At 36.7% G+C, this 27,739-nt stretch overlaps 1 protein-coding gene across 1 annotated transcript; it reads right to left on the reverse strand.

Annotated features, from left to right (window-relative positions):
• Positions 1–693: 693 nt before the first annotated feature.
• LOC104278214 (syntaxin-binding protein 5-like) lies at positions 694–27,224 on the reverse strand (the record flags this gene model as incomplete). Its single annotated transcript, XM_009875120.1, has 7 exons — positions 27,193–27,224; positions 26,683–26,764; positions 25,148–25,248; positions 13,405–13,539; positions 12,319–12,382; positions 8,868–8,951; positions 694–817 (listed from the first exon to the last, which is right to left on the reverse strand). Coding segments are annotated over exons 1-7 (622 nt in total), but the record flags the coding sequence as incomplete, so codon positions are not given.
• Positions 27,225–27,739: the final 515 nt, after the last annotated feature.

Genomic DNA, 27,739 nt, shown 5'->3' on the forward strand with positions numbered 1-27,739 from the left:
ATAATATATATATAAATAAAATCACCTTAAGCAGAGCCAAGCCAGGATGCTTACCTATAGCATCTTGTACTATGACTGTAACTTCATAGATTATTCTGTTGCATTCAAATTTAAGAATCTGAGGTGAAGACATGACTTAGACCCATGCACCCCATGTAAACCTGGCATTTGTATAGAAGTTCTTTTGAAGAGCAGCAGCATATCGCACAGAAGAACAACATGTAATGTTAATTTCCTAGATCAACATTAATGCAAGACTTCTCAGAAGTGGGAATATCTTACCAGATGCTAGTCTTACTTTGTTACAAACCTTTCCAAGAATCTATATGGTAATCTACACATTTATACACGAAACAGATGCTTGTTTATATGTATTTTAAACAACATATGGGACTGTAAGCCAAGCAAAAAGCAAGCACTACAAAATGTGCATTAGTTAAAGATTGATGTCATTGTGTGAAAGGTGAGCTCAAAGTTCAGATATTTAGACAAAACTTCACTGATTTGGGATATTTCATTTCTTTTTTTAATTAAATCAAATCTATCAGAATTTGATATGATAGAGGAAGGTTTTTCTACTTTCACTGCAAGTGCATATTCAATATGTAATTTTGGAAAAGACACTTCTACTAAAAATCAGTTCTCCGTGTTTTAAGAGCTGTCAAACTGGGTGGGTATCCATTTTCATCTTACCATGTGGAGTGATTGTCTGGAATGGTTTGGTAGGAGATTTTACATTCCATATGGTCAAGGTACCGTCCGAGTGACTACAAATAAATTGTTTTCCTTCATGATGCCAAGCCACAGAGTGGATAGCCTATGCAAGAAAACACAGAACAGTATAAGCTGAGCATCTTAGTATCATTTTATCCTTACTCCTTCCTCAGTGACATTAGACAGCAAAAGAAAATTAGAGAAAGTACTAATTAGTGCTCTTGGCTTTCCATTAAAAAAGTATTTTTCAGATGTATTTTGTAGATCAAAAATATCATCACCATCCCTGGAGGTGTTTAAGGAAAGGCTGGATGTGGCACTTAGTGCCATGGTCTGGCTGTTGTGATGCTGTTGAGCCATAGGCTGGACTTGATGATCTCAGAGGTCTTTTCCAGCCTCAACAATTCTGTGATTCTGTGATTATAAGACAAGCTTTCGTAAATGTTGAAAATTTGTTTTTCTTTACCAATGCAAGGCTGCATTTCAAAAAGCTCTTTTTACTAATAAATTCTCTATGCTATAGAATCACAGAATGATTTGGGTTGGAAGGGATCTCAAAGATCATCTAGTGCCAACCGCCCTGCCATGGCAAGGACATCTCCCACTAGATCAGGTTGCTCAAGGCTCCATCCAGCCTGGCCTTGAACACTTCCAGGGATGGAGCATCCACAACCTCTCTGGGCAACGTCTTCCAGTGCCTTACCAAACTCAGAGTAAAGAACTTCTTTATATCTAGTCTAAATCTTTCTGCTTCCACCCATTACTCCTTGTCCTGTCGCCACAGGCCCCTGTAAAAAGCCCCTCCCCAGCCTTCTTGTAGGCCCCCTTCAGGTACTGGAAGGCCACTATAAAGGTCTCCCTGAAGTCTACTCTTGTCCAGGCTGAACAACTCCAATTTCCTCAGCGTGTCCTTGTAGGAGAGGCGCTCCAGCCCTCTGACCATCTTGGTAGACCTCGTCTGGACTCACTCCAACAGCCCCACGTCTTTCTTGTGTTGGGGGTTCTAGAGCTGGATGCAGTATTCCAGGTGGGGTCTCACAAGGGCAGAGCAGAGGGACAGAATCATAAGGATATTTTAAATACTCTCCCATGTGGAAGCTGGAAGCTAACCCTAACAACAGTAGGCAGCCCATAACCTAAATGGAGCAGGTTTTGCATTTATTACATTTATGCAGAAATACGTCTTAAGAACCAGTAAGAAAGTAAGCTTTATACAGAAAGATAAAAATGAGAAATGAACACTTTTTCCTTTTTACTCAAACAACATCAAGAGGAAGTGAACACAACAACTCATTACTGTTGAAACTCATTACTGTTGAAATGGCATTAATGCTTAAGAACATGAAAAGATCTGATAAACACAGCACCAAGAAGAAGACTGCTATGCACGACTGCAAGGAACCCGATGGGATGGAAAAAACATTGAAAGAGAATAATGAGGTATTTGGCTGTACGACTATTTATTGTCTAGTATTTTAGAGCGTCTGCGTACATTATTTTCCATGGTTAATACTAGTGCTGGCACTTGAAGGAAAGCATAGCATTAAAGATAGAAAAAGCAGGCAGAAACCACTGAGGCTTCAAATCTATACAGAGTTTCTTAAACACTAAAAAGCTCCCAAGACTAACATTTTTTTTCCAGTATTTTCATCGTAATTCTCACTTTGATTTAAAGCCTCACCTGATATCCTCCTGGTACCATAACACAGCAGTATGCTTAAATTAGCTATTGCTGATTCAACTGTCTCATATTTTTGTGGAATTTCTCTCTGCTCATATGGATCCCAAACACAGAGTAATTTATGACAAAATCATCACTAGTACTACATGGGTCTATTGCTATATTTAAGAGGCTGTCTGCAGAAGTTGCCCAAGTCCTGACCTCACTAACATTCTGAATCCTTCAATTTACAAACATCCACTGAATTCAAGAAGTCTTTACAGAAACTTACACAGGGAATGCTCTCTCCTAAAAAAGAAAAAAACCAACAAAACAGAAATGATGTTTAAAGTTTACTTAATTATTACTTAAGGTTTCATATTACAAGCTTTCCTACTACCCCCTTCCTTTTGATTTAAAGTTAATGTAGCTGTTCTGGATTATATGGAACATTTGTTTCAAAATTTGAGACAGTTACGAGTTTTCTAGAGGGAAAAATAATAATTAAATCTTACTTCGTTTTGAACAACAAACCTAGCATGACTGACCATGCTGTCCTATACAGGCCATAATTTAACCTGAAATGCAGAAACTAGCTATCCTAAAGTATTAAGGGGGACATGTTGGGCATAAAGCAAACCTCACTTTCAACAACTGTTGCAGAAGGATTCTCCCACGGGGAAAAATGACTCCTATGTTGCCTGCAAAGAAGGTAAACCTGTCTGTGATTTTCAGAAGGAAACATTCTGCAAGAGTCAACTGACATGTATTCTATGCTCCTGCACTACAAGATATATGACAAAATTGATTGACACTTTGAGGTGAAGACAAATATAAACAGTTTCTCTGTTTCCAAGAGGTTTAAAATCCTTTTTTTTTTTTTTAATACAGAAATATCACGGTTAAACTACCACAAATCCAGGTGCTACAACTCAGGGGGAAAAAAAAGTAGGTAAACAGGCTCAGTTTAATTTTTTTCTAGAAAACAACCAAAAACCATGCACCTCCTTCCTTGCTTTTCAAGTATAACACAATCTTTGGCAAAATGTTTCTGCATACTTTCCCACAGAAACACACCAGAATCACAGAGAATTCTTTGGATTTGTCCATGATCCTTTACTCTTTTGTGCCATTAACTGAGCTTGAAATACACTGTGTGTGACTGGTAAGGTCCATGACGAGTTAGTTTTACAGTAATCCTCCACTTTCGTGGACAATATTTTCTGGCAAACTTCAACAGATGATAACACTGACTCCTTTTCTACAGGTTTACCAGAATATTCAAAACAAACAGAATAATTAAAGGACTACCTACGCTACTTCTCTCGTCAGTAGCCTAAAAAAGGAAATGAGAATGTAGCTACTGAGACTTAAATGGCAATACATCATGAAGATTGTTTCGATGCAATGAAATGTGCAAGGACCTAATGACTGCATTGACGCGCTTTGGTTTCTGGCAAGTCACGTATCGGAGTCATTTTTTTTTCCCCCCTCCTCTTAATATCACAAGCTACTCTGACATGTTTTTAATGCTGTAAAATAATCTCTTACACTCAGCCATGTATCAGAATATTGAGCCTAAAATATTATCTATAATACATTTGCCAAGTTAATACTATCAAAGCTTACTTTCAGTCAGAACAAACAAAATGCTACTTGAAAAACAGATGTTACTGAAAATCTAGTTTTAATTTTCCTGAGTTGCACTTCAATTTTTCTAGAAACAAAACTAATAGTTGAAAAATTTGTTTTATTTCTTTCATGGCTGGAAATACAATATGGGAAATGTTTGCAGTATAAACTACATTCTGCATAAGAAATGTGTAACTTTATCCTTTTTGAAACTCAAATATCTGAATGCAAAAAGCTTAAGAATGATGCAAAAAGCATTTACAGTCTTATTTTTCCATTGAGTCTGCCCAAGACAAAAAAAAAATGTTTCAAAAAAATGGGTTTCAAAGAAGCTTTTTATAAAGAAAATTTCATTCACAACTGCAGTTCCATTATGTCAAAACATAATCTTCCACAAATTCTCTGAAAAAGAATGTCACATTATGGGTAAGATGTTGTGCTGAGGGACATGGTTTAGTGGTGTTGACAGGGCTAGGACAAAGGTTGGACTTGAGCTTGAAAGTCTCTTCCAACCCAAACTGTTCTATGATTCTATGATTTGTGCACACTTCTAACAAATTCTAAAGGTGGATGTGGTGGTGTTGCCCACCCTACAAGCACTAGTGGTAGTGGGATGAGCACTCCTAGTGTTCTCGTGCTGCAACTACCAGAACAGGGTGCTGGGCAGGAACTAAGCACAGATGGTGTTCCACTGACCTACCTTGCAGGCAAAAAATGAGACTGCTCCATCACAACACAGCAGCTTGCATCAAGAAAAGTAAGTAAGAAAGAAAGCAAGCGGGAAGCTGCAAGAGGATCTAACAGGATTCAGCTGCTTCCCCAAGGGAATCGCACAAGTACCTTCCCATAAACCTCTGATCACACAGGAAGATTCACCCTCATTGCTCCTTAGCAGAGGAAGATCATTAAAGGATGACCTTTGTATCCCCCCTTCACAGAGTTGAAGTTTTGAGTCAAAAAGAGCTGCATCAAGTGATGGTGGAACACTGCACAGCCCCTCAAGTTACATGTTTCTTAGACCAACATCAACCACAAAATTAAGAGAGAGGAGGAGACTAATGTAATGATAAAGTTTCTAGCATGGTGTCAATTTGCCTGGCCATCCTGTTGACGATGCTAGATGAGGCCTAGTCACAGAACCACAGAATTGTTGAGGCTGGAAAAGACCTCTGAGATCATCAAGTCCAGCCTATGGCCCAACACCATCACATCAGCCAGACCAGGGCACTAAGTGCCACATCCACCCTCTCCTTAAACACCTCCAGGTACGGTAACTCCATCACTGCCCTGGGCAGTGCATCCCAGTGCCTGAGCACCCTCTCTGTGATGCAGCCACAACTAATTATGTAAAGATCTTGCTGAGGTGGTCAGGGTAGGACTGCCTTTTTAGGCAGCAACAATGTTAGATTAGACTAAGCTAGTCAAAGGACTTGGCAAGACATTACAATACTTGAATAATTATGATACACTACGCTAATTATTCATTATTGAGGGTTGAGGGGAGAAGGAGATAAATAAGGAATTAATATGGTCACCATTTTTTTAGGTTTGTTTATTATAATGGGAGCAGATGTCTTAGTGCTCCAGTCAAGGAGGAAAGATATTCCAGAAAATCATCCAGGAGTAACCTTAACCCTTGAAATTGTGAATCGTGTCATATCCCAGCTACAATATCCTTGTAAGAATACTTTGGTTACTTCTATTACATATCTTCGAAATCAGCATCTTCTTGACCAAAGATTTTCAACTCTGAAGTCAGTATTGCAAGTTAAGAGAACAAAACTATTAACAGTCTTAAACTTGGCAATGGGAGGGAATCAAGGTATATTAGTCAAATTTAGAACAGACACACAATAAATTATTTCTGCCTAGAACTGTCTATTAGATACTCTTCTGTTCCGCAAAAACTTTGGTTAGCTGTACCCTCTCTGTGTCCTGCTCAATCCAGTCAATTTGCCTGGCTTCTGATTTTACATTCTATTTTAAAATTTACACAATTCTACTAGCCTGCCACTGAAAAGAATTATTTACTTACTAGACATATATGGACATTTCCTTTTTGGCTAGGCATTTGAATTGCTAAGTTATTAAATTAGAATGAATACGTTACCTTATTACTAGAATTCCAACAATGTCAGTTCACATTTTTCACAGTACTGGTTATGGTGTTACCATTTTTCCACAGTAAACTCTTTCAGCATTAAGCAAGTGAGAATGCTTTTCTTTTTTTTTTTCTACTAAGGAAGATGGTCATAAAAACTAACAAAGTTTTTATTATTCAGCAATACTATTTTATTTGTGCAAAATGTAATAAAGTCTTTTCTTCTACTTCTCTCAATGTTTACATTCACTTACTTGAAATCGTGCTAGCTGAAAATCAGCAAGAACAGTGTATTTATATAGGACACTAGTTACTCAGCAATGACCATCCTATGATTAGAAAGATAACATTAGGGAGTTGAATATTCCTTTCACTGACAAATCAAGCAGCTAAACACAAAATAGAGAGGCACTGAAACATGAAGTGAAAGAAAGATACAGGAGAAGTCCCATCTCACCTGACTCGCACTAGAAAAAGGACAGATATATACACACACACATACACACACATATATATCTATATCTCAAACATAAAATCATTCACTTTCTGCTCATTATCTTTCCTGTATCTGAACACATCTTCTCTCAAGGCCATCAGTTCAGAAACAACTGCACTCTCTCCACTGGCACCCTTCAAGAAACATATTAAATTTCAATTCTGTTAAAATGAATAATTTTATTTGTATGCTATTCAGGCCACAATCCAGAAGAACTTAAAACTGCCTAGCTGTATCAAATCCAAATTCAAAAAATGGACATTATTTTATTCTGCCTACCTCCTTAGAGGATTAGACGTAAATAACTTGTCCACTGAAGGAGCAGCTCCTTGTCATACAAGTTTAAATGGATGAGAACCAACAAATTATTACTGCATGTAGTAATTCTTTTTCTAGAGAGATATTTTTCTTAAAGGGTAAACTGAACTCACAGAAAAACAATACTTCAACTTTTAAGACTTGAATGGCCAAGTTTTTATTAAGCAGCCTTACGTATGTTGATTCTTGCTTAGAGAACAGTGTAATTTATCAAGTTCACTCCCTAGATCTTCATTTTTTCCTTTACCCTTCCTATCCATTCCCAACTTACAATAATGCACGTTTCTTAACCAAAGGATCTGACCCGAGGTACTTCATTATGTCTTCTGCTATCGACAATAACCAGATGCATCCACTTATAAACCCTAGAAGGAACCAAAGATGAAACAACCAAACTGTTCACTGCTGTCTGTGATCTCTCAAATCAGGTCTGGTTCACAAAAATGACAAGTATGGAATCAATCTCTCAACAAATGGGCCAAAAAAATCCAAAGAAAAAACAAAATAAGCAGCATAGTGAGTACCCTGCGTGAGCTTCAAGAAGCTGTAGCAAAATATGGACAAGTATAATATACCAGGTAAGAGAAGTCAACATGCTTTTTCTAAAAGGAAATCATATCCAACAAAACTCAAAAAATGTTATCAAGCACATGGCTAATGGAAACACCAATTAAACTGCCTACACAATTTTGAAAGTCTTTCAACATCTCTCAAAGGAAACTAAAAACAGACTGGAGATCCTTAAACAGATGAATAATTGGTTAAGGTATCAGGAAGTAAAGCAAGCTAGAATAAAGACAGGGTGGCAGTAATTGATTAGTTCATGATTGAAGGTAAATGGCAGAGATCCTGAGGGATCTGTGCTGCTGAGTTTATTCATAAATAACTCAGAAAATTAGAACAACCATATTAAGGTGTTAAGTCTGCTGATAGTACCAAAGCGCATTCAAGGCAGAAATCGGGATTCCAGTGAAGAACTGCAGAAAGACTTCAAAATTGTTATTGCGCAACTATGTAAATGTGAAGCTATGCATAAACGCAATGGACTGTGAGCTGACAATTAGCACTGAAAAATGAGACTCTAGTTTTATAGCCGGTTGCTTCAAGGAAGTATTTGCTTAATACCTGCAGCATCAAAAGGCTAATCATCCAGTATCAAGATCACAAGAGAATGCAAACAAAACCAAACAGTTATTCCACATCATAAATCCAGAATTCTCATATCTTGAATACCCTATGTTGTTGTTCCTCTTTTGTGAAAGAGTAAGAAAAAAAATGGTGAAAAAAAGTTAGAGAAAAACCCATAAGAGGTATAGGAAAACCTTGATTAAGACCAGAAAAATATGATGGAGATGGAAATAAGTTTACAAAACAAAGGGACAGAGACAATTAATTAGGTGCACGCAATGAAACTAGAAGGTAGAAAATTGTTCTTCACATTATATAATTTGAGGCTTATACAGACATTTCTGAACACACAAAGAAACCTCATTCAGCTCTGACATTTTAGTACAATTCTGATGATCTAAGGCTTAGAGCACTTCAGAGACTCACCTTTCAAAGAAACTCTTAATTGGCAGAACACACGCAAGCACAAGTACTGAGCTAAAACTACCATAAAAAAACAACAAATCCTGTCTTGTGAGAAAATCCAGCACAGAGCTAAGGAAATACACCTGCTGTGATACAAGAAAAAAAGCTTAGCTACTACTCAACAATTATACATTTTACTATCACTGAAATGTAATTGAGACTAATTATATGTTATTTTAAGTAAAATACATCAACTGGTATATCACAATGAGTGGTTTTCCTTCACAGAATCACAGAATTTGCAATTTCAGAGAGACCTATTTATTGATCCACTAGTTGACAGAAGCAGAAGTGAAAATAAAAATCACTATTAGAATAGCAAATCATATCAAAGTAAGCAATGAACATGTTACCTCATCATGTGTGTATCTGTAATCTGCCTTCTTTGACTTCAGATCCCATAATACCACTGTTCCAGACTCAAAGCCAATCAGAAGCTGCAATAATAAGTAGATGTATTAAATCTTTGTAAGTATAAAGAAAAATATCATTTGTGACATCTGTAGTTCTTGTCCCAGAGATGCAGCATAATACTGCAAGAAGTTATAAAGGCAAAAATTAGTGAGAAGCAGTGAAGACCTCAATGTTAGAAAGGTTTACTTTGTACTTCTTTTCATTCTCTTAAACTCCCAGCTAACACAACTGACATTCGTACAAAATTAGGAAAAAAAATAAAAATAAAAGCGCATTCTCCTGAGGAGTCCTTGGAAATCCCTTTGAGTTTCAGAAAGATCAGCATTAAACTTTCCTAAACGCATTCCTTCCCGAGTGAAAATGAGGGGGGTGGAAGGTGGAAATGAACTTTTTATTGTGTATCTTCCTCACTAGAATTTCTTCTGCTTAGATGCGCTGGAAGAACACACTATCCCTTCTGAAGTTCCACGTAACAGGTCATTGCCTATAAAGAAACTGTGCAATATACAAGCTTTCTCCAAGTGTTAATCACAATTGAGATAACTAGCTAAAGGAACTCCAAAAATATGAGTGGTAAATAAGAAAGGAAATTAAACAAAATAATTTTCTAAATAATCTTTCAGCTAGAAGCAAGATTAAATTATTTCTGCAGGTAGTAAAGATTCAAATTGCTCATAATTATTGGTTTAACACATTGAGTTTTGCTCTCCAATCTTCAGTGACACTTCTCTTAACAAGAAAACAAGGCCAACATAAGGCAGTAGTAACAGTCTTGGCACTTGTTACATAGGGGAAGGCAAAGCAACTTCATCTTTCATAGTTGCTGGATTTACTGTGAGATCTTTCGTTCGAGCAATGTTGCTACAGAAGGAGCAGCTCCTAACAAAGTAGCACACCTTCACTTCCAATTCTTTTTCCCAGCACGGCCATAGGAAAAAATAAAAAATAAAAAAAGAAGATGACTAGAGCTAGGATTTACTCACTGCTGAAACTCTATTTCCTGTGAGCAAACAGAAGTGCCCTGAGGAGTGTCCTTTGCTTTATAAGTTAGAAAACACTGCCTTCACACATATGCTGTTGTATCTCTCGAGAAATGTCGGAAACAATATGGTCTGTTGCCATACCCAGAGGTTTTGACTGGACAGTCTCTTCAGCATGTTAAAATTTTCAAGGCCTACAGTTATTTCTAGTATGAACAACAGAGGACCGCCTACCAGCTTACAGATAAAATACTTGAAAAATTTCAGTGCTTTACAGCACTGAAATACTCTAAAAATATTAGACACATTTGACACATTTTCCTTACAACAGTGTCATATATACTACTGTTCTAAAGCCATATATCATAAGTCACTATCATAAGCCATATTTTGTATTTATTCTATTTAAACTTTAAATACTAGAAAAAAATCACAGTGATCAGAAAACTTAACAGTGTGAAAAAAATTTCAAAGTGAGTACATGGCAGGTTCTTGCAACTGCACAGGCTTTTTTCAGCAATACATTTCTTATGGTAGAGGACTAAGTTCTGATTCTAAAACACTAATTGATAGTCTAATTGATAAAAACAGTAATTCTTAAACTTTAATTGACAATATTTAAGTGTGGGGTGGAATACACCAGAGCAGATAGGTTTTTTTCCCCTTTTCTTTGCCTCCATTGCATTCATATTGTAGGGTCCATGATTCTGGAATATGATTCAAAATAATTCTACAGATAAACCCTTTAGTTGTGCACCTACTGCAGTGAGCTTCATCCCAACAAAAAAAACCCTCTACTCATGAAATTCTCCTTGTTGGACTGAAACCTCAGTTGTCTAGAAATACAGGCTTATAACTAGCATGATATTAAAACATTCAAAACATTGCCGAGACAACAGCATCATTCCCTCTCTCCAGTTTTATCCACTACATGTGACATGAAAAGTAGGCAAAGAAAAAAATAAGATTGGTCCTTTCTTTTTGTGTAACACATCTCTCCTTGAAGATTCTTCATAAATGGGAGTTCAAAATGCTAGAATATTTCTGAGACATTACACTGGTAATAATAATAATGAAGAATAATTCATCAGTCTAATAATTAATCAGTCCCTTAGAACTGATTAGTCTAGAGTGGAGTCATTAATGAAAATCTGTTTATAGTGGCCTCAAGGTGTCTCTGGCTAAGTTATAAACATACTTTTTTGAGGGGTCTACACACTTTGGAAAAGACACATGTAAGACTGCTGTTTTCAAACCCTTCTCTCATATTTTGGGGCACACAAGCAAAAAAGGCTGAAGATCCCTCATGGTGAGTCATGATCCCATCCCAAGTCTCGTGGAACAGGCCTGTTACCTGAAGCACGTAAGTCCTGGATGCAAGACCAAGTAACTGGGGAATGTACGATTTGGTACAGTAGTAACTGCTGTCACCTAGAGTGACCACTACACCCAGAGCAATTGCAATTAACAGTTTAACTCCTTGCTTTCTCTTTTAATTCACAGTCATCACTGTGAACTGAAGCCATGCATTCTACAGTTTTTGCAGGAGCCTCATAACAGATGTCCCAAACCAAAGGGTAATACCTGTAGAATTACTTCAATGATACAGAAGAAAAACATGACCATTGAGATCATAGTTCAAGTTCTTCACGGCTGCTATGTTACAAGGCAAAAGTTGTCATGCAATGGCATCAAGAATGCATACTGTAGAACTTTTTGCCAAGATAAAGACAATTATGTTAGTACTAACTCAAAAGCAAGAAAAGACAAATCTAATAGATAGCTTTCATACGTTTTAGTTGAGTTGACTTTCCTGAAGTATCAAGTTGTACTACAGGCCAGTAAGGTTTTAAGCAATTTAATATAATTGCTCGATGCTGTCTGTTAAATGAGAGTACGCCAGTTAGACCTCAAATCCCCAAAACACTTCTACCTTGGTTTAGTTAAAGACAAAATACACAGTATTCTACATAAACATGCACTATAAATAAGCATTTTTAAGTTGTGAAACAGCAACACCCAAGAGCATTAAAAAGTTTCTTTCATTTCCTTCCTACTATTTCTGCTCTCTGGTTTTGACCAAGTTCTTTTGGTAGCATCTTGATTATTACAACCAGAAGTAAAGTTCTCTGTGTTTGTTCTCAAGAATTTGTGCAGTTAAGCACTTTCATTTGTGTCTTCAATGATTACAAGATGCATTCCATTCAGTAACATGTCCTATAGTCACGTCTGTACCTTGCTATATACTGTTTTCAGAGCCCTAAAGCCTTAATTCAGCCTTCTTTTATGCTTTCAACACTGTCCTTATTTAATTAATCCTTCCTTAAAAAGCAGTGGTATCTATATCTTAAAAAAAAAAAAAGTGTTGCTTGAAAAATAACACACTGAGACATCTTTAAACATGTCCTACCTTTCCTTCATCCATTGGATTGTCACTAATGTGGACAATAGGTCCTGGGTGAGATTTGGATGACCTAAACAAGAAATACCTCCATTTAATTACAAAACCACATCTCAAAAAGATTGCAAGTAATACAGATTCTTCAGATATAGACTCTACATAAGCAAACTCTCGACATTTCAGCATGGAGAAATTTCTACTTTTATCTTCAAGTCCATAAATACTTTGTGGGTTTTTAAGAACTTAGTTTTTGTGTTTTTATAAGAAGGAAAGATTTATATACTGCTTATTCACAAAACAAACAAAAAATTGCCATTAGATCTACCTTTTTATTTTAACATTTGTTGTTACGAAATTGACACAGTTGCATAGAATGTTTATTTTTATGCCGCAAAACAAGACTTGCCACAATAGTGAGTTAAGACTTTATGTTGACTTCTTGCTCTTTAATATGAATTAATAAAGAGCTGTGTTTGCTCCAACAGCCTTTGAAAAGCAATGGAATTCAGTGTTTTGAAGACAGACATAATATTCTGGGAACAAAACACCAGCACAGGACAGCAAGTATAAATTTTCACCCACAAAACATCATATATGCATACAGAAATTTATTATTAAAAAATGAGAAGCCATGTCAATAGCATTAAAAAAATACTTCGCTCTTGGAACAGGCTTACTTCAACTTTCAGTCAGGAATTTTACACTCAACATGCATCAGCTGTCTTACAATGATTATCTTTTATGCTTTTGAGCTTTAACCCCAAAAAACTAGAAGTAACATGACTGCCCAAGTACCAGCCACATCATATTTTAACATCTTTATCACCACAGATAACTATTTTTATGTCCATCTTACTTCTTCTATTTTGTCTATTTTTATGTCTAATCTAAGCACCATGATAAAACAGTATCATAGGCAGAAACATACATTAATACTTCACATTGATGAGAATAAAATGTATTTACATGACTATTTATGTACTTTGATTGTGTATTTGGTGTATTGAGACTAATATAGACATCGTTCTACGTAACAATGACATTTCTGATGCTTCTGTTCCTTCCTCTCAACAGACAATACTTGGTTAAACTCACAGTTCAATGGCTTTATTCCACATGATGACATAGCCTGAGAGAGTAAATGATTCCACATTGACAATGTGAATGTTTCCTCTTTCGGTGCCCACATATAGCCATTTACTTTGGAAAGGGAGATGACAAAAAGTTATCCTGGAAAAGAAAGCCACCAAAAAGATGAATTAGAGTCTTTTAGATAACCTACACCTCAAGGTAGTTGTTTCCAACAGGCAGAAGAAAGGCAATAGCAAACAAGAAATAAGGCAAGTTACAGGTAGAGAAAAGAAGTAGAGCCAGTACATGACAGAAGAGATGCACACACAATTTAAGAACTTAAACAAAAATAAAAACTGAGGTATTCCAAAACTATTTAATAATTCAGACAAAAAAAAATAATCACAAATCTACCTTTGAAAATTATATTGAATGTTTTTGCTCAAGATTGCTGTAATTTTAAACTTGAAATACAATACTCAATGTTATAACCCGCAAGTCTCCCTTTGAAATCTAATTTCAAGTATCCAAAACCAAAATATTTTTTTAAGTAGTCTTATGAATCTTAATGTTTCAAGGAGACCATGGCAGAAAATAAAGTTTACATATAACCCAAAAAATCCCCTAAAGAGTAAACCTAAAACCAATCCTCAACATTTATAAGAAAGGAGTTTAAGTTTTGGGCTATTATTTTACTTAAACCACCTTTTAGTTTTCTGCCGTATAGTTTCCTCTCCTGCTAGAAGAAAGTATCTGAACAAGACACCCAGAAGTTAATGACTACACCAGCAGAGAACTATTCCTTGATTGTGGCGCTCCAGTGCAAATACCAGTGTTTGAAAACTTACTTCTGTCCTCTTGGGTCCTGACTGTTGTTTATCATTTCTTTAAAATCAGTAAAGAAATAACGTCTGTAGGAACTGAAGCTTCTAAAGTATCTAATTTTTCTATACAACAGAAAAACTAATTTGAAATCAGAGTTTAGAAACTTTCTGGAAACTGTAAATGCTGAAGCATTTTATCTGACAGGGTCTAATACTGAAAGAAACTGCCTCACTAGTTGGACTATCAACCTTGGGCTTTCAGAAACATTTCTGTGATAAGGTAAAATAATTACTCAATGGAAATTTGTTCTGTCAGTACTAATTCTAGCTTTACAGATTTTTGTTCTTGTTTTCTCCCAGTTGGGCTCCCTTCTTGCCAAATCCATGTGTCACTTCACAAGCCTGTTAATTATTTATGCAAAACCAGATTTAGATCCTTTGCGTTAGATGCTGTACATACACACTTAAACTTCAAAGGCTAAGAGCAGCAATGAAAAACCACCACCTGCTAACAGTAGAAGAGATGTTAACAAGTTTCAAAAGTTAAGGCTTCTGTAGTAATACTACTTGGATCAGAAGTATACCACTTTTTGTACCACCAATTTCACTCTAGTTAGAGAATGCAGTTTGCTCAATTTAACTTATCCATCTTCTAACCTGCCATTGACTTTCTGCAGAAAAAGACCTACATACAAGATTTAAAACACTCTTCCAACTTGCTGAGCTTAGAGAGCTTGTAACATTTTTACTGAGCACAATAATCTGTAGAGAGCAGAGTCTAAAGATTTGAGTTTCCCCAATGCCCTTGAAAAAAAGGTATTTTATTGGAAGCTAAACCACTTATATCTGTACACACACTCCCTAAGCAGGACCCAAAAGCTTACTGCCCAGTAACAGAACTCTCCCACTACAAGCAGGTCACAGAGAAGGGTAAAACATGAAAATGTTTATGAAAACAAGCTCTCAGCACTCTGCAACACCACAGCTTTTTGTGCCAGAAGCAGCTGGCAGCAGCTCAGCTGGATCTAAACACATGGCCTAGCAGCCAGAAATAATAAAGGAATGTGGGCCTATCTGTCCTGATCTGTGAGTTAATATTGTCAATTATAGTTGTCCAACACTTTCATTACTAAAAATATTTTCATGTCACTTAAAGGTGAGCAAAAATACAAGCTGGGGCTCCAGCTCTGACTCCTGTAGCACATGGGCAACACTTAAGTGTCCAGCTTCTCGAAACTCTTGACACTCTTCTTGAATATTCAGCCATATTCAATTTACTGTCTCCTCTGTGAAGTGAAATCGTGTTAAGAGTTAGCAAGCAGTGAAATTATTCCACACCAAGTAAATTTGAGTCAGAAGTAACTGCACCAAATATTTACAAACTATCAAATACAGGAGATTGAAAAGACTCCAGAATTGTTACATACAGGCACATAAAGAGCAGAGGTTTCATTATTCAAAATGTGCTTTTGACAACCTTCTACAACCAAAAAAACCCGCTCCTCTTGTATGATTTTTATATTACCTTAAAAATACTACAGATTTTTTGTTTCACTGATGACTAGTTAAATCAAAAAGGTATTTTGTCATGCTGATCCTGCTATAATGAAAGAAACACCATTTCACCTTGAATGTGGCAAACGTTCCTCCATTTGCAAGTAAAATTTTATTTGCTATTTCTTTATTTTCTTAATAGAAAAGGTATTTCATATCTTTCAACTTCCAGGAATCCAGGTACCACTTTGTTTAAAAGTGCTACATTTTAGAAAATGGCATTTACTTCAGTAATGCACAGAGTAACATTTCCAATATTGAAGTCCAAGGACTGAGCTTCTCTCTCGGCAGTGACTAAGGCTTCACTTTAAACTATGTTACAGCCCTCTTAAAAACTGAAATTCAGTGAAGCTACAACCATCTAAAGGACCAGTGATGACATATTACCTTGTCAACATGCAGGCTACATTTGGTGGCCTCATTTGCTCCATTGAAAATTGGACTGAGGATTAAAAGGACTCAAACTTGCTTTGTAGGATGGAGACAAAGGGTCACGGTCATCTTAGCAGTGAGTCAACACTTGCTTATCTAACACTTGGTCAATGACAATTTATATTTTTTTTTCTGGAAAATACAGATTTTTTTTCAGAAACTTGTCTTTCTGTCAACACAAGACTAGAATAATATACTCGAAGTGTAACATTTTAAGATCAAGAGAAGTGGAAGTTGCCATATAATGCTCTGGCCATTTCTACATTTCAAGCATTCTTACCCTTCTCTCCCTATCCACAAATGGATCTGTACATAAACCCAGAAAATACAATCAATTGTTGGGAACAGATTGAAAAGGCTACAGACAGATAAGTTTTTTCATTTGGGTTGAGTGTAAGTCTTCTTTGCATACAAACCCCCAGCTGCCTGAGAACAATGTATCAGTCAAAAGTGGAGTACCATACTCTGCTCCTGCATAAAGCCATTCCGGCCAAAAATGCTGGAACAGAAGCATCTATGAAACACACTTCTGTGCATCTAAAGCAACAGCCTAGGACTGTCTGAGTTAGTGATCACAGAAAGCAGAATTTTGCAGGCAGCTCTTTCACAGTGTTACAGATTGCTCACACTATCACCAAGGAAATTTCAGCTACCTCAGTGCATCTTGTGAAGCTGATTAAGCTTTTAGCACAATACAGGTATTGTGCACAGCACTCTAGTCCAAATATTTCACTTCCCCACACCTGTAGAAAGAAAAAAATCCCTTTATAGAAAAAAAGCAATGCTTTAAAGGGATTTTTTTTTTTTAAATCTGAAATCTACAGTATGATTTTAATACATGCCAACGTCACTGCTTAAATGAGGAACTGTTATGCAATCCCAAAACATTCAGGGTAATTCTAAACTCTACTGTAGCTGTACTTTTCCCTAAGCACAAAATCTTCCTTCTCATTGCATACATATTTACAAAGCTACTCCTTCCTCTGTTGTTCCCTTAAAAAAAAAAAAATAAATGAAGAACCCCCCCTCAAAACAACGAAACAACCAAAAAAAACCCACCACAATAGATTTCACTTTCCCATGAAATCAATTTACAGGAATTAATCAACAGTTTAAGAAAACAAAATTATATATAGAAAACCTAGTGGTACACCAGCAGTGAATAACATTGATAAAAAGCCCTCAGAAAATATTTCTTGTTGGTACTGTACTTAAAATATATTTTTGCTTATAGGAGAGTATTAGCAGTGACAGGAGAGTCTTTAAGAAGCCATTTGTGAAACTACTGAAAGGATTTCTTTTCTTAACTGCAGGCCATGTGTCTTTTCTGATGATCTGCCAAAGTTAGTTAAGAAAAATCTTAATTGTGGTTGTTTCACAACATGTATTAAAACAGTTGGAGTAATAGTATTCCCTAGAGCAATTTAATTACAGAAATATATACTAATTTAATAAATTGTATTCTTTGAGAATTAGGCTTTTAAGGGAAATACTAAGTAAAAGTGACACACTTATATTGAGCATATTATTATGACAACAGAAATCCTTCTAAATTAATCTTTAGCTTTTCTTAGTCTACTGCATTATGAAGTATTATATGTTCTTCAGAATTTTCCACTGCTTTAACAAAGCACACTGACAAATACTTTGACGAATGACAAACACTGATAACAGGTTTTATTTTTAAGCCATTAAAACTATTCCTAGAACGTCAGGCTATCCTTACAGGTCTGCAGTTACTGTAATTACGCAAGCTGCTCAGATCATTATTGTATATGCAAAATAAAAAATTTCTACGAGGAAAAGTGTTCAGCTACCACAGTTGTATTATGCAAACCTCTACCTTCAATCTTTCATGCATGAGATGGGCACCATGTAAAATTCAGAAGCTGAGAAGTTTTATTTTTATGTTAGCCTAGACATCGTGTCCATAGTCTCAAGTTTTCAACAGGCATAAAAAGTCAGTGGCAGAACAACAAACTGATGGAAGCAAGCAGTGGCTGGGATTTTGCCAGATATCTGTGACTGCAATAGGCTTAAAATACTTACCTGTAATGAAGTTAGGCCTGAATCACAGAGTTGTTAAAGCTGAAAAATACCTCTAAGATCAAGTCCAACCATCAACCCACACTACTATGACTTCTAAGCCGTGTCCTGAAGTGCCACATCTAGACATTTTTTGAATGTCTCCAGGGATGGTGACTCCACCACTTCCCTGGGCAGCCTGTTCCAATGCTTCAGCACTTTCAATAAAGAATTTTTTCCTAATATCCAACTTAAACCTCCCCTGGTGCAACTTGAGCCCATTTCCTCTCATCCTATTGGTTGGTACACAGGAGAAGAGATTGACCCCCCACCTCTCTACAACTGCCTTTCAGGTAGCTGTAGAGAGCAATGAGGTCTGTTCTCCACCTCCTCTTCTCCAGACTAAACAACCCAGTTCCTTCAACTGCTCCTCATAACACTTGTGCTCAAGACACTTCACCAGCTTTGTTGACCTCTGGACCCTCTCCAGCACCTAAATGTCTTGCTTATACTGTGGTGCCCCGAAGTCTGAACAAGCAGAAGGCACATGGAGAAAAAGAATTCCTCTTTAATGCATTCCAAAACTCCCCAACCCCTCAAAAGACCATGTGGACAAACGCAGTATATCATGGAAACTGGACCAGGTATTTCAACTCCGTAACAGCTCTCTAAATAATGCTTCTCCTGATATGGTCACTTGAAGGGCTGTCTCTAAAGGCAGCTGAGAAGTACCTATGTTCAGTATCCAAGTTGTGGTTTACACTAGTGGTGTCAAGATGGAGTAATGAGGAAACAAAAGCCAAGAACAAAATTTTCAACACTAATGGGATCAGTACTAGGGCCATTTAAATAATTTTCCAGAAGAAGGCTAAATTTTAGAGGTTTTTTAGGTTGCAGCAGGTATTACTATTTTTAGGACATAGTGTTCCTAATACATTTCATGGCTAACATGTTCTTTCCTCTACGGAGTCAAATTTTACCTCTGCTTTAAGATGGCTTTTCAAGCTTCAATTGTATTTCATGCAGAAACAGTCTCCTTGGTTTTACTTGTACATAAAAATAAAAAATGCTGGTTCACTGCTTGTAATGCTTACAGGATAACAATGCACACCTGCCTTTCGAAGCAACTGGTTTGAAAACTTAGAAAATTTGTCAATATTGAAGGAATTCACACCGAATACCCTAAAGATGTGAGGATCTCTTACCTTTCTGCACTACACATTTATCAGCTATCTGACATGACTCAAAGTAACCGGATCTTTGGCATCAGAAGGCACTTGGGTAGCTTGCTCTAACACACATGGTTCAGGCTGAGCGTTTAATCTCAGAAGGCACACGTTACCACTTAAAAAAATGACCATGTCAGAGATGTAGCTTTTCCATAGGAGACAGAAGAATTATGCCTGTCACTGATGGAGAGAAGTCTGTCGCAGGCAGGGCTTCAAGACTAAAGGTCTGCCCAACATCATGGCAGGTGTATCATGTGAAAGTCAGTGTGCACAGAAAATGGCTAACAGGACAATGAAGACTGTGTGGGCTTTTTTTAAAAAAACAAACCAAAAACTACTTGTTAGAAACCCGAAATCTGAGTAATAGGACTCAGCATTTTAGCTCTGTCTCAGTACAAAAGGCAGCAGAAAGCAACTGATGCAACTGCAGTTCCATCAACCTCACTTACACGTGGGAGTCCGCATGGCCTCAAGAAAACATTTTTCAAAGGACTGTAATCTTGCATGAAAGAGACATTCACATCTGCAGCAAATCCAGATAACCAAGAAGCTCATTTTCTCCTGCTAACTTCTTGTTTCAAGATAAAACTTAATTACATCACATAGTGGATCATCATTAATATTTTTTAGCCTACAAGGTACAAAAAGGCTTTTTATGACATCATGAAGGTAGACCCAGTGATCATTTCCTTTCTTCTCCAGCAGAAAGACAGTTTAAAAAGCATAAAAACTTAGTTATGCATGAAAAACTTAGTTGTGTCATATATTGAACTTGTCCCTGGGATATCACTAACTCTGCAAAGACACCAAATACTTAAATTTAACTTCTCAGAAGTATTGTTTGGGTATATATCACAGAATGGTAAGGGTTGGAAGGGACCTTAAATCTAGCCACATCCCCTCCTCCTTTTCTACTATCATCCTGCCACAAAACACATATAGGGCAAAGGAGAAAAAAGCCAGTCCTCAAGCAACATCTGGAAGTGAAACAGTGATACTGATAGACATAAAGAGGAAGAAAACAAACACAACTAAAAACCTACAAAAAATGTCTATTATCACTTATTCTCATAGGCAAGAAAACTCGTATGTCCTTCTGCCATCCACAAAGTGGCAGAATCGGTCCATTCGTAAATTCAGTGAAATGGAAGGAAAAATTCCCACATAATGAAAGTTCAAAGTCACAATAAAGTTAAATCTTGTTTATTAATAAACAGTAAATACAAGTGGGATTTTTCACTCACTCACTGTAAATAGAGTTTGTTTTTTAAAGGTAATGCTAAAGTTGCTGTTTACAGCAAGATACAAAACCAGCAATATATAAAGCATAATTTTGTAATCCAATTGTGCAGTTTCATGCTGAGGAAAATTATTTAAATACCACCACACAAAAGCTGACATTAAAAAATAAACTGCTATTAATGCATTCAGGGATCGATATGCAAAGCACTCACACACTAAGCACTCAGTTCTATTTTTATGCTACAATTCTGGTTCATGTCCCTATGCTAAGTCACAAAGCAAATAAACTATTTCTTTTGGCATTAGAACAGGGAATCTCAGCTCAGGAAGGATGTAAGTCCTAGTTAACTCAACAAATTTTTCATACTTGCAGGTAAAGCTGATTAGTTTGGAGCAAAGGAGACTGAAGTTTGTCACAGGACTTTTCCCTATTATTTTTTTAATCAAGTTAGTCTATCACTTCATCCTTTCTTAAACTGATTCTTTGCAATGCCCTGGCTCATTAGTGGTGTGTGTTTGACCTTTCACACCTTAAATCAGTCCAGCATTTAATTGTTCCTGCATGGCAAGACCAAAGCCAGACTGGATACCTCTCTCACAATATGCTTTCAATACTTACACTAATAAAAAGTGTTATTATGCTTATTTCAGAGCTAATCTAGCCTATTACTAAAAATTGCTATCAAAACAATTTTGCTGTGAAACTTGTATGACACGGGAACACACAACAATTTTACTATGTGTGGGGTATTCATACAGGTATGCGGATGACCCACTACCTCATGATTAAACCTTAGAGAAGTACAAGACCCAGGATATTTAATAAGTTCACACACCAAATTCCGAATTTTGCAAAGAGGTACTACTTACACGTTTAAGTCCATGGCAAGTCATGCAAGCAACCCCCCACATAAGCATCATTATGCATTTTCTTCCTCACTCCTACACACCGCTTCCCACAGCCAAGGAAGAGCGAACAAGCTTAGTATGACAATGGTTTAATATTTTCTAACTTGTGTTCGGTAGCTAGAACACAAAGCAGCTGCAAGCTCCACACAAATGCAGCAGGAACAAAAGCCTAGAAAACTTGCAAAACTGGCTAGTTTTGCACTGTGCTTCGGACACCTGCCAGGAATTTCAGCTAATGTACTTCTTATACATCAACATCAAACATCAGTTCAGAAGACTTTCTTCAAATTCCTAACCATCGCTAGTACAAAAGGCAGCCAACAGCTATGAATTTATTAAATGGCCAGTTTCTTACCTACATATACTCAACTTCAAGATTCAAATCTAAAAAGCTGCAAGTTACTCAACAAAGACCTTTTCCACAGCTCAGAAGGAAGTCTGTAACTAGTGCAGAATGATTTTAGAAGAAAAAGCAACTCTTTCAACACTCCCTGTTTTTAAAATTCATCAGTAGAAAAGCAAGATTTCACAACACATTCCAGTCATATACCAGAGTCTGCATTCTGACTTAATTTACAGGTAGTTTAATACTCCAATTTTAAGTATATGAAATATTTAACACAACAAGCATTTATAAGCAATTTATTCCTTATTTGAAAGATTTTCAAAACAGGCCTGAAAGCAAGCTAGCCAAACTAGATTACCAACAGGAAAAACAAATATGAAATCTAGAAACTAAAAACACTGGGCAGTAAGTCTTCTGTATGGCTAAAAGCAGGGAAGTAGCCAGAGCTGGTAAAAGGCTGTGCCAGAAGAAGACAGAATTCACTAAAAAGTCATAGCTTTATTTTTTTTAAATTTCTTTTTTTAAAAAACATAGTCTGAGAATAGTTTTCAAGACCAGAATATCCTTTAATCTGTGTAGCTAACTCCCACAACTAGCTTTCTATGCTACAAACAACCTTGTAGTTCACATCTAATCCCAACACATTAAACTCTGATTTGGAAAGAAAAATCTCAAGAATTGGCCTGTGACATGCTGAGCTCAACTTGCAACATTTAATAGTACTTTGTCCTGTTTAGGACACAAATACTGCTCTTCCACAATGTCAATACACCCAATCAGGTATATTATTTGAAACCTTAGCATCTACAGAGTCCTACAGGAAATACTAATATAATTAGAGTAGTCATGTAGTATGATTTCGCTGTTTTCCCTCCAAAGACATTTTTTCTAGTTTAAGTTATTCTTTTATCCAAACTAATTTCCAAGATAGTTTCCTTCACAAGCTAGGAAAAAAGTATTATTAAAGAGGAAATTGCTAAAAGGCTTTGTTGTAGTATTTAATATTTGAAATAGTTCCTGTTTGAGAAGTTATCCCACATCAAATTTTTATTTTACTAATGAAGTATCTAACAACTTAGTGTTTGTGAATTGAGAGGCATCAGTTTTACTTACGAAGACTCTTCTCAATAAACTTAGTTGTTAACACATATCATAAAACTGAACTAAGCAAAGCCCAATTACTTCAACTTCACATAACATGAATGATTTATATGTAACAGGTTTAATAAGAGCTCTTAGTGTTAGAGACACCTATTTAGCATTATTCAGTGGTGAATCTGTGCAATTCTCTGAAGTCCAAAAATCAAAATTATTCCTTAGTCATGAGACTACAGTATTTTATGAAGCTTTATTTTATAAACTATTCAAAAGAAAACAGAATATCTGAAAACAGTTAACAGCCATCTAGCATGACTTAAGTGCCTGTGACGATGTATTCTTGCAGAATCTTAAGTGTTCTGGTTAATCTTGTATGCCATTATAATGGATACTTTCCCTTGTCTCAAACTACACCTTCATCATTCTTGGTAACTATGGGACCCTGGGATATCGCATTATCAATTTTAGCAAGGAGCAGGTTTTCCTGAAAAAAATCAGTACTCTTTCCAAAATTATAACAAATACAACCAGTGAAGTGATATCAGTGGCTCCTTTCCACCCCTGCCGCTCTTTCAGGTACACACAGCTCAGCTCCCTGTAACAGGCTTTGCCAGTGAGAACACCACATGTGAAAGAAAATGATGTTTTAAAACTTCCACTCTGTTTAACCAAAGATATCCATATATCTACGAGTCTAAGCCAGCTTCCAACAGATTGACACACAATGTCTTAGGCTGGAAGAGACTTCAAAGATCATCTGGTACACACAGCTCAGCTCCCTGTAACAGGCTTTGCCAGTGAGAACACCACATGTGAAAGAAAATGATGTTTTAAAACTTCCACTCTGTTTAACCAAAGATATCCATATATCTACGAGTCTAAGCCAGCTTCCAACAGATTGACACACAATGTCTTAGGCTGGAAGAGACTTCAAAGATCATCTTGTTCCAAGCCCCCTGCCATGGGCACTGATGCCTCCCACTACAGCGGGTTGATCAAAGCCCCATCCAGCCTGGCCTTGGACACTTCCAGGGAAGGGGCATCCACAGCTGCTCTGGGCAACCTGTTCCAGTGCCTCACCACCCTCACAGAAAACAATTTCTTCCTTCCAGCTAATTGAAATCTACCCACTTTCAGTTTGAAACCATTATTCCTTGTCCTATCCCTACAGGCCCTAGTAAAAAGTGTAAGCACACTGATCATAGAAACAACCTCAAAAGGGACTTAGAATCACTTAATCCTTTAACCCCAAAACCCCTCAGTAATCTGCATTTGTTATTCCTGAGAGATTTGTCTTTAAAACCACAAGGTTACTCCATAACCCACCCAACAGCCTGTTTAGCACTTTTCATGACATAAATATTTATGTAAAACATTCTAATGTAAGCTTAGCTCTTTTTATTGCTACCTATTATTTATGGTTATTCCTTCCTGCCCTATTCAACAGAAATTCAAGTCACATATTGTCTTTGTTCTTGCTAGTATCCTCTAAGCCCACCCAGCAGCCTCTCTCTGAAGCACACTGCTCAGTAGACACAGCATTCCAGTTAAGACTTTACCCAAACTGGAAAAGGAGGGCTACTTCACAACAGGGAAGGACTACTCATTATTAAAAAAATGACACACTTTTTGCAATCAACTGACTTTTCTAGAAATTTCAATTAAAATGCTTACAACATTGTTACTTTAGTCTCAAAATTCTTAATCAAAATGTTGTTCTCATCTTCTGCAATACATATGTGGAGCTCTAAGACTCCAAAACTCTGATCTGTCATCAAGGGGAAAAAAAGCTTCTAAATAAAAAAAACTGATTTAGTTTTCCTTATGGTGTACACATACACATTTTCTTTTTCTCCAAAATTTCTTTGGGAGACATACATTTTCAAGATGGGAAAAGTCATGTTCAGTAATTCAATATGCAAAGTGCTAGAAGTCATCTCAGTTTAGGTCACAAGTACTTTGGTCCCAACAGTCGACAATTCAAATCCAAAGTTAACTTGTAAATCCAGTTTCAGTTGTTTAAGTATTGGACTGCGCTAATAAATCTGAACTCAAAATAGCACACAGTGAGATGGTAAGGGGCAAAGCAACAGTAATCCAATCCCTACCGTTCTCGGTTAAATTTGAGTGAATGAAGTATAGCAGGTCTCTTCTGACGTAAATTCCACAGATGTAAAGTATCATCAGCCAAGGCACTCACAAGAGCTCCCTATGAGAAATAAAAAGTTTTAGTCAACTTATTTTCAGAACCCTAGAATCAGTATATAATCATCATAGTGGAAATAAATTGCGTATCTGCTACCAGGATGAAAAAAAAAAAGATCAACTTACAAGCATGTGCATCAACACCATAGCACAGGTAAGTTCTAAGACAATTAATGTGATCATATGTCATTCAGCCTACTCACATTTATCTACTGAGGGGTAAATGGGGAAGGAGAACCTTTTTGCCCCATGTGTGCACCTTAGTTCTCTCACATCCACCTCTGTAGAAAATTTAAGCAACGAACTCAACTACTAAAATTTATGTGCTGACAAAGCTAGTGAGGTTTGACTTCACCATTACCCTGAGCTGAAAGCCCCTCCACAAATCTGGCCCAAGCTAGGTCAAGAACAGCACTGCTGTCAGATCTCAGCTGCTACACACCACTGAAACAAATACATGAAATTTCTCAGGCAATCGGATTAAGGATCACTGCACAGTTCATGTCTAAAACTCTATCAAAGTAAAATTAGCTACCTACTGAAACTGCCAGTACTATTGAAAACAAGGTCCTGCATCTGGATTGGGCAATTCCAAGAACAAGTACAGGCTGAATGACGAGTGCATTGAGGGTAACTACGCATAGGTGAAATTGCAGATATTCACGTATGAAAAACTGAGCACAAGCCAGCAATGTGCGCTCACAGCCCAGAGAGACAAACCACATCCTGGGCTGCATCAAAATAAGCATGGCCAGCAAATCAGGAGGTGATTCTGGCCCTCTGCTCTGGTGAGACCTCACCTGCAGTACTGGGACCCCCAAAATAAAAAGAACATGAACCTGATGGAGCAGGTCCAGAACAGCCACAAAAATAATCAGAAGCCTGGAATACCTCTCCTAAAAAGATAGGCTGAGAGAGTTGCAGTTGTTCAGCCTAGAGAACAGAAAGCTTATAGCAGCCTTCCAGTACCTGAAGGGGGCTACAGGAAAGAATAGAGTGACTATTTATCCAGGAGTGCAGCAATAGGACAAGGGGTAACAGTTCTACACTCAATGTAGAGCGAGGTGACCCTGCCCACTGCAGGGGGGATTGGGAAATAGGTGATATTTAAGGTTCCTTCCAAACTCAAACGTTCTGATTCTATACTTACTCCTTCAAAAGATAAACTTCCAATGTTCAATTACATGAACAAATATTCCTAGGAAAAAAGCTCTTGTTTATAGCAGAAAGTACTCTAGAGACAAAAATATTTTCAGCAGTTAGTCAAGCACTTTCTAAAATTGAAACAGTTAATTTATTTATAATTGTTATTACTGTTTGCCACTCATGCTAAGAGTCACTTGTGTTAGCTGATTTTGATGCTCGCTTAATGAGAAATTGAAGAAAATTTGCTCTGTATTATCTCCAAATTATGGAATATGTACATCATTTTACTAACCTCATTAATCAGGAACTGAAGCTGGATTACTGCAGCTCCACTCTCATGTTGGCAGTAGCATTCAACTCCTGGCCGACCAAAGCTGGAATTCGTACCGTTAAGGAATAATTTTTGTATGTAACAGGAAAAAAAATAAACATTGTGATCAACATTGTCACTGTCACTAATACCATCTTCAAACAGGTTAATATCCTGCTTCTAGCTAGTGCACTCAACATTTAAACATGTAGATCTGAGCAACTGAAAAAAAATATATCATTTATAAACAACACAAAGAAAAGTTAAATTTATCTCCATAGGATATAAAAATTATGTATAACTGCGTAACTTTGTTATCAAAGGGATTCTTCGTCAATGAAAGCATAATGGAGAATAATGAAGCAGTTATTTCGGCAGTGTTAAATATCAAGACTAGTATACAAAGAAGTTAATCTAAATAAGCACAATAATCAAATGATTGTATTTTCCAAATGCTAAAGGAGCTTCATCTCTTTTTTAAACACTACTTACCGATGAAAGAAGAGCTGAATAATGTGAGGCATGTTTAAAAAAAAAAAAAATGCTGTGACAGAGGTAAAAAAATACATAGCGAAAAAAGAAGGAGCCAAAAATGAAGGAGTCAACGGGAAATCATGTGTAATGGAAATTTTCAGGATCTCGGTATCAAAATTCCCCAGACTCACACCGGCTATGAGATAATAAAAGCTTGTTCTTTTTCCCCTCTCACATATAAATCTCTTCTATACTTCCATACTGAATATCAAACAGAAGCAGCAGCAACACAAATACTTTCTCTTCTACATATTTGTCTCATTTATTGGTTGCAAAAATTCTGTTTCAAATGTGGTTATCCCCTTCTGATATTGAAATTATGGAAATTCTTCAACTTCTAGCAGAGCAGAAATAGGAGATGAATTATGCAAAGCAGTCAATATTTCATCATCATGGTATTTCAGGGTTTCTGGGCTATTATTTATCGAAGAGCTGAATCCCTTCCTTTTTTTTTTTAAATAAGCACATATGCTTGCAGAAGAAAGGAAATAATTCTGAAGACGCA

The sequence above is a fragment of the Apaloderma vittatum genome, unplaced genomic scaffold (assembly GCF_000703405.1).
Source record: "Apaloderma vittatum isolate BGI_N311 unplaced genomic scaffold, ASM70340v1 scaffold11868, whole genome shotgun sequence".
Lineage (NCBI taxonomy): Eukaryota > Metazoa > Chordata > Aves > Trogoniformes > Trogonidae > Apaloderma > Apaloderma vittatum.